Below are 16004 nucleotides of genomic sequence, written 5' to 3' on the forward strand. Positions count from 1 at the left end.
GGAGCCCCTGTCTGTGCATTCACCCAGCAAGGCTCGCTCTCCTGTCCCATCTCCTCAGAACCATTGTCTACATCCACTGCTCTGCCTCCCACTTCCTTTCCACCCACACTGGACAGAAAGTCCTCCCAGAAGTTAATCCAATGGGACCTTCCAGGCCTTGTCTTTCTTGATCTTCAGGAGTGGTGAGTGCAGCTGGCCAGGCAGCCAGTGTGCACAGGGGCCCAGGGATTCCACCGGGGTTTTCCCACATCACTTGGCTCCAAGGTAATGACAGTGGGATGTTTATACAGCTCTTTTTTTTCCCCTTTCTTTCTTTTTTTTTTTTCAGTTTGTTTCCTGACCAAAAGGTCAAATACCAAGCTGCCCTGTACAAAACCAGTCCCCTGCCAACCATAGCAGAACCTACCATTTCCTTCCCTGAGAATGTGGGATCCTTACAGCAGAATGTGGGGGTGAGTTTGGGGGATGGGGATCCTCAGGGGAGTCTGAGATGGACCTGCCTGGCTAGGGGATGGGAATAGGAAATTCCCCACCCTTAAGTGGAGCCATAGAATTAGACTTGAGGCCTTAAATGTATACTTTAGGACATAATCATAATCAACACTAAAATCCTACCTAGTGCTTTTGCACCGACTGGTTATTGATACTTGCTTACTCAAGAGAATTCAGTTATGGGGAATAAAGAAAACAAGTTAACATTTACTACGTTATTATTTCTCAAAACAACCTATGAGATAGGTGCTATTAAGAGAAAATGCTGCTTAGAGAGATGGTCCAAGATATTGCAGTGCCAAATGCAGGGTGGAGGGAAAGGGGCAGCCTTCGGGGTTGGTGGGGTGGCTGGCCTTCCTTGCTGACCCCGTTACCTGGTGCGACTTGACGCTCCTGGTGCAGGACATCATAACTTTTCCAGCTGTACTGAGGGGCTGGGGAGCCCTCCTTGGATTGGCAGGTCAGCTGGATGTTGCTCCCAATCACAGTCTCTCCCTCAATGCTGCAGTCTGGCTTGGAGGGTGGCACTGTGTAGGGGAGGGGCCAAAGAGAAGCCATGAATTAGTTGGCGCTTGGTGATAGCAACCCCCCCATCCCAAACACACACACAAACGAAAATACTGCCTTGTTTGTTTACAGGCAGAGAAATGTGGAGACCATTCTTAGCTCACAGGCCATATAAAACAGTCTGAAGCCTGGATCTGGCTGTAGTTTGCCTATCCTTGGTTTCAATGAAAGCCTCTCTCTCTGAAGCCCTTCAATGCTAACTTCTTAGGAATGTTCCCTTCACTTAAGCATTACCGTCTTCCCGTGCTTTGCTGGTTAAATGCAGTTGCCACAAGTGACTGGGTGATAGGAGAGACCCCTGGTGGCAGCAGGGTTACGTGCAGGGTGGAGAATGAGGGTTGAGGGGATGGAGGGGCCGGAAGGAGCAGACACAAGAAAAGGAAAGCCCACAGAAAGAAGGTTACGGGACTGCCCTGGTGGCGCAGTGGTTAAGAATCCGCCTGCCAATGCAGGGAACTCAGGTTCAAGCCCTGGTCCGGGAAGATCCCACATGCCACGGAGCAACCAAGCCCGTGCACCACAACTACTGAGCCCACGCCCTAGAGAATGTGAGCCACAACTACTGAAGCCCACCCGCCTGGAACCCAGGCTCCACAACAAGAGAAGATACCTCAATGAGAAGCCCACGCACCCCAACGAAGAGTAGCCCCCGCTCACCGCAACTAGAGAAAGCCTACGTACAGCAACGAAGACCCAACACAGCCAAAAATCATAAACAAATAAAATAAAATTTATTAACAAAAAAAGAAAGAAAGGAGGTTACCAAAACCAACTGACCACCCTCAACTCACAAGCCTAACCTGATCTCCCAGAATTCCTGAAGACCTTAAGCCAGGGTCTTTCACTCAGCACTGTTAGTTAACATACCGCTGTGTAGAGTGGTTTGTTCTACAAAACCTATCAGGCACCTACAGTCTGCCTGTCATTGCTGGGCGTGGGGATGACATAGTGAGCACTGTTTTCATGTTCAAGGAGTCCAGTGGGGGCAATAGACAAGTAATCAAACAAGGACCAGGCAGGAGGCAAGGATGCTGAGACAGGACAGGCACAACAAGGGACACTGACCCAATCACAAAGCCAATAGTAGACGTGATTGGTGGAGGGGAGCGGGCAGAGAAAGAGAGGGGAGGGCACTCCAGGCAAAGGGAGCAGCCTGTGCAAAGAAGCATCGAGTATGCCTGGGACTTCAGGTCATGTCCTTGAGGGTGGGAAGAAGACGACACCCGGTAGAGAGGACTATTACTGGAATTCCCCAGTGGTAGGCTTGTCCCCTCTGCTTCTTTCTTTATGTGCCCCCTTGGATGGCTTGCTTGCCCCAGTAAATAGCACTGCCCTTTCTACAATCTAGACTGCACATGTGCATGGTCACTGGGCATGGCGGGTGAATTCCAATCTCTGTTTGGCCCAGAGTTGCCAGGAGAAGCTACCCAGGACACATGTCTCCCCTCTAGCGCTACAGCCCATGATATTTCCTCTCTGACACTGGCGGTGGTGGCTGGGTGTGCCCCACGTCTCCTGCTATCTTAGTGAGGGCCAGCCAGGCATGGGGTGAGTATGGGGCAAATCAGAGGCATTTCCTACTGCCACCCCCAATCGGACAGTCCCCGAACCTAAAAGGCCCCAGGTTCAAGGACAGGACTCAGGTATCCAGGCCCAGACCCACAGGACTGAAGCAGCCTGGGAAGGGAGAGGCTGCTACCTGCAGGCCACTCTCACAAGCTGCCCTCCCGTCCTCCCTGCTGACCCAGCAAGCAGGCACCTGGTGGACAGAGAAAGCGAGCATCACTTCCGAGGAGACCCGAACCAGGTCAGGGTTGCTAAGCCAAGCTTTATTTCTTGAGCTCTCCAGAGGGACAGGAATATCCCTCCCCACCGATCAAAACTGTCACCTTTGTTTCCAGGTACGCTTTTACCAGGAAGCTAAGCCTTTATTCCACAAAAAGAGAGCTGGCCACAAATATAATACCACCTTCAAAGTCTCACATTGACTCAGAGTCATGCTAAATGTGCATGCCTGGTAGCCAAGCCTTTCCACAACCGGGTTTCTTTGTAATACAAGCCAAAAAGGAGAGAGAAGGGACTGGGGCAAATGAGCACCTAGAGAAACACAGAAAACCATGCTGAACATATCCGAAGCCTAGCTTTCTTTTTTTAATGCCAATAGCCGTCCTTTGCCAGTAGGCAGTGGTTTTTTTGTTTTGTTTTGTTTTTAATATTTATTTATTTATTTGGCTGAACGGGGTCTCAGTTGCGGCATGCCAGTTGCCGGCATGGCATGCAAACTTGGTTGTGGCCTGTGGGATCTTGTTCCCTGACCAGGGATCAAACCCTGGCCCTCTGCATCGGGAGCACGGAGTCTTAGCCACTGGACCACCAGGGAAGTCCCAAGACTAGCTTTCTTATACCACCATTTGCTGAGGGAAAATTATTAAAAGCAAACCCTTAATCCACTCTGAGGCAGCAGTAGAGATAATGGCAAACAAGGACCAACCATCCCCTAAGAGACCCACCTTATGGAGGAATGTATCAGGGTTCTTTCCCAGGGCCCTTAATCTCGGCCCCCAAACTGCCTTCCCGGCTCACCTCATCCTAGGCACCCCCAGCCCTCGCTCAGTTCAGACCCCTCCCTGAAGCTCCCCTTCTCAGTTCCCACCGTCAAGAAGAGCTAGGACCTTGAATCAGACAGATATAGTTCAGACTGCCCTTCTACCCGCTGCGGGGGGTGTGTGAGACCCGCGAGAACTCTTGTGGATCTCGGATTCTCAGTTGGTGCGTCCTATCTCCCAAAACCGAATGCAGATACCACCTGAATACTTATAGAGGGCGGAGTGAAGGGAGGGATCGGGGACCCTGTAGGTTCCCAGGCCTCTCCAAAGCCTGCGACTCCCGCCGCAGACGTCAGGGGGCGCCAGAGGCCGGGGAGACGACCTATCCTGCCCGGCGGCGCCAGGTCGCCGATACCCGGGCCAGGTGGTTTCCCCGCGGTGACCAAGAGGGCGCGCGCCCCGCCTCGGTCCGGAAGCTCCGTGTTCGCGCCAGTTTACTGTGAGGTCACGCAGCACGAGTGGGTGGACCCACATAATTAAAGCCCTTCTCCCTAAAATTAGCCCCGCAGCAAAGCCATTCGGAAAGAAAACTTTAAAAAAAAAAGGATTTTTACTGGGTTTCTTAACATATAGTACCAAATTATCTTTTTTTAAAGCAAAACATTCTTTTCACCGAGTTGCATAATTTCAGATTAAATTTGTAGCCTTTGCCCTTCGAGTTAACTAATTCCTCTCTTAAAATGCAGCTGGCCCTGAGAGGGGAGGGGAAATCGGGATATTCGCACCTGAGTGGGTTCCCGCTGCCTTCCCCGAAACCAGCTAGCTACCAGAAGAAAGTAGGAGCTATTTAAGGCAAGCCAGAAAGAGACAGAATTAGCCCGAGAAGGACCAGGTGGGTCAAAGTGAGGGACTCAGCTGCGGGTGAATCAGGGCAAGGGGAGGGATGGGAGTGGGGTGGGTGACGGGACAGTGCAGAATACAGAAGAGAAACAGGAGAAAATTCCTCATTTTCTTGGCTGGGTAGTATCTCCCCCAGGAGCCAATGCAAATAAAATTAACCGCTATGCACGCAAAACGGTTTGATGCAACATTAATTACAATAGCTTAAATTGGAAACAGCCTGAGTGTCCAGTCCAGGGACAGAGGGACTCTGCATCCGCTTGCTGGAGTGGCATGAAGCTTAAAGAACAGTAAGTGCTAAGATAGCAAGAAGTGTTAGGTGATGTGGAATGAAAAGAGAAAAGTGCCAGTCGTTAAGCTACAAATTCAGTTACGTACATAAATAAGCATGTGGATAGGATCTGGAAGAAAACATGGAGAAATATAAAACCCAGTGATATAGGTGAATGTCTTTCTTTTCTTGTTTCTTCCTCTTTTTTTAAATTAGTTTTTTAAAGAGGCAAGGGATCACCAAACACAGCTATTTGTTTATTCGTGTTTGGACTAAGGTTGTTGTAGCCGGGGAATAAGAACAGGACAGCAGAGCAGAAACAGGCTTCTTTCTAACAACCTTCTGTGCATTAGATAGTTTGACATAAGGAGCCCTCCACAAATAGGTAGAATCCCCTGATTCAATGGAGCCGGTAGAAAAACACATCATGGCACTCCACCTAGTCTGGGGCAACTAAAACACAGCTGTAAAAATGCTATAAGATGATAAAATGTGGTGGTGTCAGCCTTGTCCATGAGATTAGGGGAGGATGTTCCTAAAGCTCTAAAAGCATCAGAGCTCCCCATGAAAACCCTGAAATAAACATCCATGCACTCACAGGGTGGCAGGGCTTCAGTGTCCCAGACCCTAAGCCGAGACCTTCAGTGTGGAAGAGCAATTACAGAATCTCAGTTTTCAATGAGTGATGTTTCCAAGATGGGTATGTCCTGTGGACAGATGAAGGCAATGGGCACATCCAGGGCTGGCATTGCTCTGCCCCTTCAACCTTCTTTCACTGGCATGGGCTCAAGAAAGGAAAAATACAAGTTAATGCCGTGACATGATAAAACATATTGGCAAGTCTACATCTGCCATAGAGTGAAAGAGAGAGTATACCGATAAGTAAGCCTAGAAGAGTTTGGGACTCATCCAGAATTGGAAGGGCTGCTGGTTGGGAATGGCAAACTTACAGGGTGGAATGGTGAAGGGCTTTGGATTTAATTTCCATCAAAGCTTGGACACCTTCTAGTGGTCATTTAACCTCTCAAGTCTCAGTGTTCCCTTCTATTAAATATGAGTGTTAATACCCACTTTCACAGATGTATTGCAAAGGTTAAATGAGATCATATCCATAAAGCACTTAGTGAGATGCCTGGCACATAGCAGGCCCTCAATAAATGATAACTGTTATGATTGTGAATTTGTGTTGTCTATAACAACTCTATACAGGCAAAGGTCATTGGAAGTTGATGGTAGTTTTCCCTCCATTTAAGAGGGATCCCTCTGGTTTTCAGAGCAGGAAGACACAGAGAGATTGGGTATTTGGTTACATGGAATGGGTGCAGTTTCCTGCCCTCCTCCTATACAACTAAGTAAACACCTTAATCCTCATTTGGCCACAGAAAGTCTGGAATTCTATCATTAGAGATTCACCAATTTTGAAGGTCAGAAAATCTGATATACCATCTTCCTTAATATCATTAAAATGTCATTCCTTTGCAAATTAAAATGCAAATTGAATATAATTCCAACCAACTTTTTTTAACTAAGCAAAGTGATTTTAAAATTAATATGAAAGAATAAAAGTGTAAAAACTGACAAAAATTTTTGGAAAAGTTTAGTAAGAGAAGATATTACCCAGCGCCAGACCTTAAAAGCCAACTACACAAATACTGATAACTCTAAATGTGTATGTGTCTGTGTGTCCGTGCGTCTGTATGTCTGTGTGTCTCAACACTGACTACAGACAACAGACATACTGTAATCAAAAGCAAATGATATTGGCATAGGAATAATCAAAAGATAAATGAATAAAATAAGGAGTAAAAAACAGCCATGTATTGTGTAAGAACTTAATATGTGACAAAGCTGGGATTCCAGTGGGAAAATAGTTGTTTCTTTGATATAATAAACGATGCTGATGTAATTGGCTATCCATTTGGAAGAAAACAAAGACCCTTAGAATCCTATGTTCAAAAATAAATTCCAGACAAAACAAAATCTAAGGATAAAAAATAAGACTTACAGACATAAGAAAAAACATTAAGTTCATTTTTATGACCTCAAAGGTGGTAGTGGGAGACCTTGTGCAAGACAAGAGACCCTAAATCCATAACAGAAAGCATCAGCAGGATACAGAGGGGACTTCTCCTGTGTCTCAGAATTTCCACTAAAACCTTCAGGTTGAGGCTCTGAATGGTAAGTGTCCTCAGTACTGAGGAGAGGCATGAGAAACATCCCAGTGACCTTCCCAAGAGCAAATCCTATGATTAACAGTTACCCTCACCCAGAAGGCTAGAGATTCATCTGAGAGGAGATTTCTTTTTTTCTTTTTTTTTTTTGCGGTACGCGAGCCTCTCACTGTTGTGGCCTCCCGTTGCAGAGCACAGGCTCCGGACGCGCAGGCTCAGCGGCCATGGCTCACGGGCCCAGCCGCTCCGCGGCATGTGGGATCCTCCCGGACCGGGGCACGAACCCGTGTCCCCTGCATCGGCAGGCGGACTCTCAACCACTGCGCCACCAGGGAAGCCCGGGAGGAGATTTCTTTAAAGAGGATTCTCAGGAATAGGGATCCATGAGCATCTCCCCCCTTCTCTTAGGTGAAGGGAAGGAGGTATTTCCCCTCAACTCAGGCCCAGCCAGGGAGGAACCAATAGAAGCCCGCATGGAGAATGGGGTTGTCTACTGTCGAGAGCTGGCATCCCTCACTCCTGGCTGAGGTTTGCTGAGGGACAGAAATCAGTAAGTCCCTGCAGTGCTACTCCTGGAGCATGAAGATGGAAGGGCTTTATAGATGTCCCTGGGTAACTGAGGACCCATCTGAGGTCAGACTATGGTGCGTGCCCCTTGCCCAGAGAAGCTGGCTGGAGCAGACTGCGATGGTGTGTTTAGGAGAGTAATGATGGAGGCTGATTCTTGTCATACTGAAGGGACTCAGTCCCAGACAGCTGCTTGCTGGATCAACGTGAGCCCAGAGTGGACAGCAGAGAGCAGGAGTGAGTTGCCATAAGCAGGGGAGGGCGGAAAAGGGTGGTGGATGTGAGAGTCTGGCCAGTGGGTGCACACACTACCTGTGTCAGGTGGATCCCTGGGGGATACTGAAGAACCCACTAATGCACCCCACAAAAGAAGCGGTAGTGGGATGTCTGCTATGATTGGGGTTAGCCAAGAGAAAATGGTAAGTGGCCTGGCTAGGTGAACATGGCCTTGCCTTTTTCCCTTTAACACTCCCTCCCTTGGCCATGACCTCAGAGGAGCCAGAAGTGGGGGTGGGAGGAGGTGGACCAAGGAGAGTAATAAAACAGACCCAGCCCTTATTCCACTGCTGGTCCCCAAGATTTAGGGGGTCAGCACAAAGTTAAGGAAAGGTGTGAAGCTTATTGGATGTTAAATTAAAATACTGACTTGGACTGAACTGGCTTTTTTTTCACCTAGCAAATTAACAAAATTTACAAAACTGAAAAAGATTGATAATATTCAGTCCTGGTAAGAATATAGGAAAACAGACATGATCACATAATGCTCATGGCAGTAGTAGTTGCTTTGGGGAAAAGTAATTTGCCGGTATGGAGTAACGTTTAATGAAGGCATAGTCCTTGACGTAGAAATTCTCCTTTTTTAAATTTGTATTTCCTTGATGCCTAATCATCATGGTAAATCCATGCACGGGAATGTATTCTATTAATAGGTAGATTTGTATACACTGATGTGGAGAAATGTTCATGAAACATTAAGAAAAAGTTACAGAATAATCTTTATAATATGATCTCTTTTTTTTTAAGAAAAGTAAAGAAACAGAAAGAAAGTGTGTGTGTGTGTGTTGAAAGGACATGGAGAAGAGTGTGGAAGAAAACACACAAGTACTAGCCTTGGCCACCTTGTTAGTAGGAGGGTGCAAGGAGGAGATGGTTATTCTTTATTCAGGGCTTTATGGTGTGACTCACTGCAACGATTCAAAAACCCGGGCAGCCACCTTATGTAATTAAAAATAAAATCCCACTATGTAGTGTAAAGGGGACAAAATGAAGGAAACATGGTCCATTGCTCTGGTTTAAAGTATGGCTACCTCCACGGTGGGGGCCATTTCTTAGAGTGGACACAGGCTGGGTGCTCCCTAAAGTTTTTCCAATAACTGGTTGATGTTGAGTCAGGCGTCTACTTTCTCTTGGCCTCATCTGCAAAATGGAGATACTAAGAGTAGGTGATTGTTCAATTATTCCAAAGCTATAAACTCCAATAATAAGCTATTTGTGTAGAAAGAATGTTATCATGGGACATATGTCAGAAGCAGTAGAACCTGATCAATGGTGTGTTGGAGCCGAGGGGTGGGGAGATGGTGGTGTGAAGGGCTTCTACTGATTAGCTGAATTTAGGGCTGGGAAAGATGCCTGACCTGTAAGAGAGTCATTATTTGGCCCCCAACATCAAAGCAGGGCAGTAAGAGTCTTTACAGTAGGATCTAGGATTTCCCCTTTTCTTCTGTTTAGTAAGTTTGGCATGAAAAAGAGAGGAGCTGGTGTGAGGGAAAGAGCAGTGGACAGAGCAGGTACAGAATCTCCAAGGCTGACCCCCAGGGGCCACTCCAAATCAGCCCTGACCTTGGGCCTGGGGAGCTGTCTGCCCAGACAGAAGAGTATTTGGTTCCAGGGGTAGGAGAAGCACCCCAACCCCTGAGACAGACGGGGCGAGGGGAGGAGTCTTAGCTCCTGGTCAGGCATTGCTCCCTGGCTTTACCTTACCGGCAGGGTACCCCACTCCTCTCACCGCCCCTCTTCCTACCACCCCAGGAGGGAGAAGGAGACACTCACCCAGCACCAAGAGGCGGACGCGTGACTTGGAGACACCACCCAGGTCCTTCATCAGTGAGACAGAGCACTCGTATGTGCCGTTGTCATCCATGGTCAACCGGTCAATGGTGATGGAGGCATCTGACTGCTGGACGTTGCCTGATACATTGGCGCGGTTCTGATAAAGTTCACCGTAGATGTAGGTTTGGGTCGAAAATGTCCAGATGAGCACCGTTTCCTGTGAGGAAGAAGAAATACCACTTGGTCTTCAGCCTAAGGCCCTGGCATGATGCCCCAGCCTGCCCTGACTACCCTCATCCACCATTCCCAGGCCCAGGTGTACTGACACACCAACCCTGCAGAACAAAGAGCTCTATACGTGGTGTCCATTTGTGGATTCCTCTTATGATGTATTTATATGTTTTTAGTGAAGATATTGAAAGCCCAGGGCAGGTAGGCAGTTCATACCAGAGGAGCACGTGTGAGTAAGTGAGGCTTTCACCTCTTGTAACCTCTGGCACCTCTTACCCGTTCCATTTTAGTTCATTGTCTGTTCTCAGACATTCAGTCAACCAATATTTATTGAACACCTACTACGTGCAGGCATTGTGCTAGGTAGCCATCCTTGGCTTCCAAGCCCCCTTTATTTATTTGACTCTCGCCTTTGGAATTTGTTTATTCATTGATATACTTACCATTTATCAAACAGAACATAGTACTAGCTAAGATCATTACTTTTGAACCAGACTGCCTCAGGTCAAATCACAGTTCTGCCACTTACTAGTTCTATGACCTTGAGCAAAATGCTGACCTCTCTATGACTCCGTTTCTTCATCTACAAAGTGGAGATAATGATAATAACACTTGTATCATAGGATTTTTGTGAGAGTTAAAGTAGATAATATATGCAAAGCGGATGGCATCATGCCATGGGCTTGCTGAAGCCACCTCCGGTAAATGAGTAGAGAAATGGCAAGTCCCCAAGTTACTTCATTTGGAAAGGTCAGAGAGAGGTCAGAGAGATACGAGCAGAAGTCAAGACGAGGCTACCAGAAAGCCAAGGGAGGGAGATTCCAAGATAGGAAAGTGGTTGATAGCTGGAAAAGCTAGGGAGAAATGAAATAAGATGAGGACTGAATCAGCACGCTGAATTTAACAAAAGAGAAGCCGCTGGTGATTTCGGTGGAGCATTAGGGGAGGAAGGCTGACCATGCCGGGTAGGGAAGAGAGTGTGGAGACATAGTGTCAGGTCGGACGCCTGGGCATGCTCTTTACGCAAATCAGGAAAAGGTGCTCTAGTTGTTGGACAGACACACCTTTGCCAAGCTAATGGCGGTCAGGCGCCCTGGGCTGGGTCCCCAAGTGCATAATCTGCCCAGCCACATACAACAGCCCTGGTAGGGGCAGATAACTCAGGAAGCTTGGCTGAGAAGGGGAGGAGCAACAAGGTGGGAGATGAGGACCTGTCTTGGGCTGTGGACCCGTCTGTGGATGCTGGTCTTTCCCAGCTCACTTCTTTTCTGACCTACTGGCTCTGCCAAGGACTCTTCATGCCCCAACCCTCCTCCCAATCACAGCGATCCTAAGGCTTCCCCCTCCTGGGATCTCCCCCAAGTCACCCCCCAACCCTTGCTAGGACCTGTCACAATAATCTCCTTGAGGGCACAGGTTAAATCCCTTGCTCTGCAGCCTTGCTTGCTCTCAAGGGGATTGCCTCAAATCCTTTAGAAAGTAAGGGATCCATCAGTCAACAAAAGATCTCTAGTGTTTATCTCAGCACTCAGAAGCGTGCCTACCAGAGACCTAACGTCCTGTTTGCTGAATACATGTGACGGTGAAAGAACGTGTCTTCAGTTTCTACAAGCTAAAGGCAGCAGCTGCCCTCTCTAGGTTTTTTCCTGGGGTTCTGGAAACAGATAGGACATGTGCTCTGTCCCATCAGGGTGCCTTGGGCAACAGACAGTAAGGTGCCTCAGGCCAAGATCTGCTCTCCTTTCTCATCGGCCCTGCTGCTCTAGGACTTGGGTGTCCTGGTTTCTTTTCTGTCAGGGAAAAAGCTAAATGCTTCCACTCTGAGTAGTTGGGGATCTAATGCCAGGCATGTGTGCATTTTAAAAGTAGAACTCAGTTTCAAACTTACGAATAGGGACCTCCCTGGCAGTCCAGTGGCTAAGACTCCATGCTTCCACTGCATGGGGCATGGGTTCCATCCCACTGGGGGGAACTAAGATCTCACATGCTGCACACGTGGTCCAAAAAATATATATATACATATTATGAATAGATGTTCCCCTTCTTACAGTTAAAGAAATGTGGATTTAATCAATAATGAGATACTTTTTCACTCATCAAGTTGGCGAATATCAAATAGTTTGAGACTACTCTGTTAGAGAAATAGGTGCCTACACTGTTGTTGGTGAACATGAAGGTTGGTCTGACATCCAATGAAAGCAATTTGACATTATGTATCCGAATTTTAAATTCACGTAGCCTTTGACGCAGAAGTTCATTTTTAATAATTTATCTTATATATAAATATATATTTATAAATAATGACAATAATATTTAAAATATACCTAGAGACATATATATAAGGATGTTTATTGCAGCATTATTTGTAGCAGCAAAATATAGGAAACAAACCAAATGTCCATCATCGGTACGTATAGAGCATTCATAAAATGTGATACTTAATGAAAATATTTTAAAAAGAATGAGATAGATATAAATGTACTGACATATGGAAAGAGTTCCAAGGTATATTAAGAGGAAGAAAAGCCAAGTGGAGGACAGTATGCATGTAGTTTATATAAACATACATATTCATATACGTATATGTAAATATATGTCTATGTTTGTGTGTGCATGGTATACATGTGGAGCATCTATAGAAGTCCATCCCCAAATCTGGTAATAGTGGTTGCCTTTGGTGCGGGGAATAGGGGACTGGGATTCTAGGGTCAGAAGTAGGTGTATTTTCATGCGTGTGAATATATACATTCACATTTTCTTGAATTGGCGTAAAGAATCATTGGAAGGATACACAAGAAGCTAAATCTTAGCCAAAAGTGATATTCACAATACTGAATGATTGTAGCAGAGATACCAATCAATCAGATTAAATGCTGGCCCCAAAGAACCAGTACCAGTGAAAATTAGCCTTACTGGGGAGGACGGAGAGATAGAAGGATTAGGGTGTGGAAACTGGGTAGATAGGACAAGAGGGGCAGGGATAGGAATGAGACTTCTCCATGTACACTATCAGGATGTTTTAATTTTTGAGCCATGGGATTACTATCTATTCCAAAATAGAAAATAAAATCTTCCCATAGTCCCCAAAAGAACCCAAACAGGAAAAAACTATAATAAAATTTGGCCTCGAGCGAGAGCGCTATGCTAATCAAAAGGAATGATACAGTTTAGGTCATTTGAGACTGACCAACAGAAAGATGTTTTGGGGAAGGTGACTCTTTCACACTAGAGGTGGCATAATATGGCCCTCCCTGGGTCCAACATTCACTGCTCCCTCCCCACCCATCCCAGCCTGGGCGCTAAGTAGGTTTATTCTGCCTAACATTTATTGAATGGCTTTGTAGGGCTTAGCCTCCAAGAGGTCATGGTCAGGTGGTACTCATGACACTCCCAACTTTTTAAAGATCCTTACCGTATGACTCCTTAGAAGCTTGTCCCATTGGATAAATCCATCTCGGTTGAGGGAGGAAGTTTTGTAGGTGCATGGAAGGGTAACGCTCTTTCCCCGAGCAGCCCGAAGAACATCCTTTGGGGTTTCCACAGAGATGGCGTGGACAGTCACCCAGACTGGAAAAAAAGTGGGAAGTAACTGACATGGGCATTCATACTCATTCTCCACCGGATCTCTGAGGGAATGGCCAGTGACGCTCTTCCAGCCACAGCTAGACACACTACAACTGAGATCTCGGCCGTGGCACACCAGCTGTTCTCCACCAGGCCCGGGGTGAAGACAAACACGTGTACCTTGGTTCACCCTGTCCCCATCCCACGGCATCTCAACAAAGTTAATTGCGTTGTGTGATGGGTAAAAGCCTGGCTCTGCGCCTCAGCCCCACCTCTTACACACTGTGTAAACTTTTGTCAGCCTCAGTTCTCATCCATAAAAAGGGACACTAGTATTCTCAGAGCTCTTGGGAGAATTAAACAAGATAACGTGTATAAATGCTCTGCTTAATGCCTGGCACATAGAACGCTCTCAATAAATATTTCCCACTGTCTTTTTGTTGTGATGATGATTTATTCATTTATTTAGCAAATATTTATGGAGTGCTTAAATATGGTAAGAAAGTTGATGAGTAAGATTAAGTCAAGGTAAAGAGAGAGAGGGTTCTCCCAGGGGAATTTATTCTGTATAAGTTTATCAGAAAAAAGATGAGAAAAAGAGTGTGGCCACATCAGTATCTCTCATCACATACATTCTTCTTGCCATGTGACTTTGACCCTCCTCCATCAAGAGGTCCATCCCTTGAATCTGGGTGGACCTATGACTACAGTGTGAGTGACGCCCATTAGGCAGAAGCTCTAGTAAATGGATTTCCTTCTTATATAGGCTGGATACCCTTTAAAGTACTGATTTTTATGCTGTTTCCCAGGGTGGGCAATTTCATACTCAGGCCCGTCAGCAGTATCCCTCCTCACTGCAGGTTGCTGTGTTGGGGATTGGGTTCCCATGGATACAACATCTCTGTCTTTCCTACCCATTTCTATGTTGTCCTTCTATGTGCAGTAGCTGTTTAATCAGCCCTCAGATCTTCCTCAGGAGGAATTGCTCTATATGTAGGTATAGATTCGGTGTGTCTGTGGGAGGAGGTGAGCTCAGCGTCTTTCTATGCAGCCATCTTGGGCCACTCCTGTACCAGTCCATATTTAATGTCCACAACTTCTCTATGGCCATTTCAGGAAGTAGCATAGCATTGAGTCTAAATGCACAGGCTCCAGAGCTAGAATGCGCCCATTGGAATTCCAGTTCCTTTATCTACTAAATGTATAACCTTGAGCAGTTTACGTAAGCTCTCTGTGCCAGGGTCCTCACTTGAAAAATGGGTTGTTTGGAGATTAAGTAACATGAAATGTGTACTTTGTTTAGAATGACTCCTGACCCATAATCAGTGCTCAACATATGACAGTTACATTATGTATATGTGTGTTCAGTATATTCTCTCTATATATATTCATATCGAATTACTTCCACTTCTCATCCCATAGTCTTTTGTTGAGGCACAACCTTAGTTAGAAGTTAATCACGAGAGATAACCACCTACCACCACCATGGGTGAACTATCGTAAAGGAATAATAATTACTAATGATTATAACTAAAGAATAGATCAATTTTAGAGACCACTACAAAAGCGAGTAAAAGTCATTTTATGTTAATTTGTGAGGGAAGAGATTGAAATGAACGGATGAGAAAGAGCTCATAAAGAAAAGGAAAAAATCTTGAACAAGTATAGAGCACTATTTAAATGCTATTTGTAAACCTGAGAAGGATCTTTAAAGGCTGATCTGGTGCCCTGAGGCACACTTACATTTTCCATAATCCTAGATGAGAATTTATCCTGTGTTTAAGACCTTCACGCCAACAGCCATCACTGGAAATCCTCCACAGCTAATCAAATCCTTCTCACTGATTCAGTTAGCATCCTCTTTTTCTGACATCACTGGCAGCAAAGACATCTGGCTTAACTTCTCAATAATTTCCCATCATGAACTCAGAGGATTCTGACGTTTGCAATCACCAACTTTCTCACCCGCAGTTCTGTAATAAACCCAGTTCCTTTCACCTCTTTCTATAGGCTTATTGTTTATTAGCTCTGCGGCCCTCGTGTTAACCTTCCCAAGGGTATACAAATTGGAGGAGCAGGTGCTCTCACCTGCAAGGAAGGAATCAAAATCTCACAGCACAATAGGGGTTTGCTGAGGAAGAAATTTTAACCACATACATTGTCCTAGAGAAAATGCCCAAAGGCTCTCAAGCAGAGTAGATGACTCTGTCCTTTGTGCCATGGGTACCACCCACGAGTACCTTCATCCTAGCACTATCTCATGAGAGTTTACTACATATGGCAGAGTGGCCAAGAGCACAAACGCTGGAGCCAAACTGCCCAGGCTGTCATCCTCATTCTTAGTTTTCCTAGCTGTGTAACCTTGCACAACTTAATTAACTTCTCTGTGCCTCAGTTTCCTCGACTATAAAATGAGGATAATAATATTATCTAACTCCAGCGTTGTTGTGAGGGTTGGATGAAAACATATTTAGCATGCATGACCTTCATCCTGGCACATAAGCAAGAACTATGCCAGCATTCCATACTGTCACATCCTTCTCCTCTGCCACACTGTTTTTCCTTCCTTTTCATATCCTCAGGGCTCAGAAAACTGCCTAACACTTAGGAGATGCTCAAATAAGTGCTCTTGGACAGCAAACTGAA

General features: G+C 46.0%; 1 protein-coding gene across 1 annotated transcript in view; it reads right to left on the reverse strand.

The window, feature by feature from the left end:
• The window catches only part of GPA33 (glycoprotein A33), a 46360-nt gene that overhangs the window by 16982 nt on the left and 13374 nt on the right, over positions 1 to 16004 (reverse strand). The window contains exons 2-4 of the mRNA XM_032623309.1: positions 13207 to 13361; positions 9564 to 9780; positions 867 to 1019 (exon numbers count right to left, since the gene is read on the reverse strand). Of these exons, the coding sequence (XP_032479200.1) occupies positions 867 to 1019; positions 9564 to 9780; positions 13207 to 13361 (525 nt within the window). The remainder of the gene's footprint in view (positions 1 to 866; positions 1020 to 9563; positions 9781 to 13206; positions 13362 to 16004) is intronic.

This window comes from Phocoena sinus, chromosome 1, assembly GCF_008692025.1.
Source record: "Phocoena sinus isolate mPhoSin1 chromosome 1, mPhoSin1.pri, whole genome shotgun sequence".
Taxonomy (NCBI): domain Eukaryota; kingdom Metazoa; phylum Chordata; class Mammalia; order Artiodactyla; family Phocoenidae; genus Phocoena; species Phocoena sinus.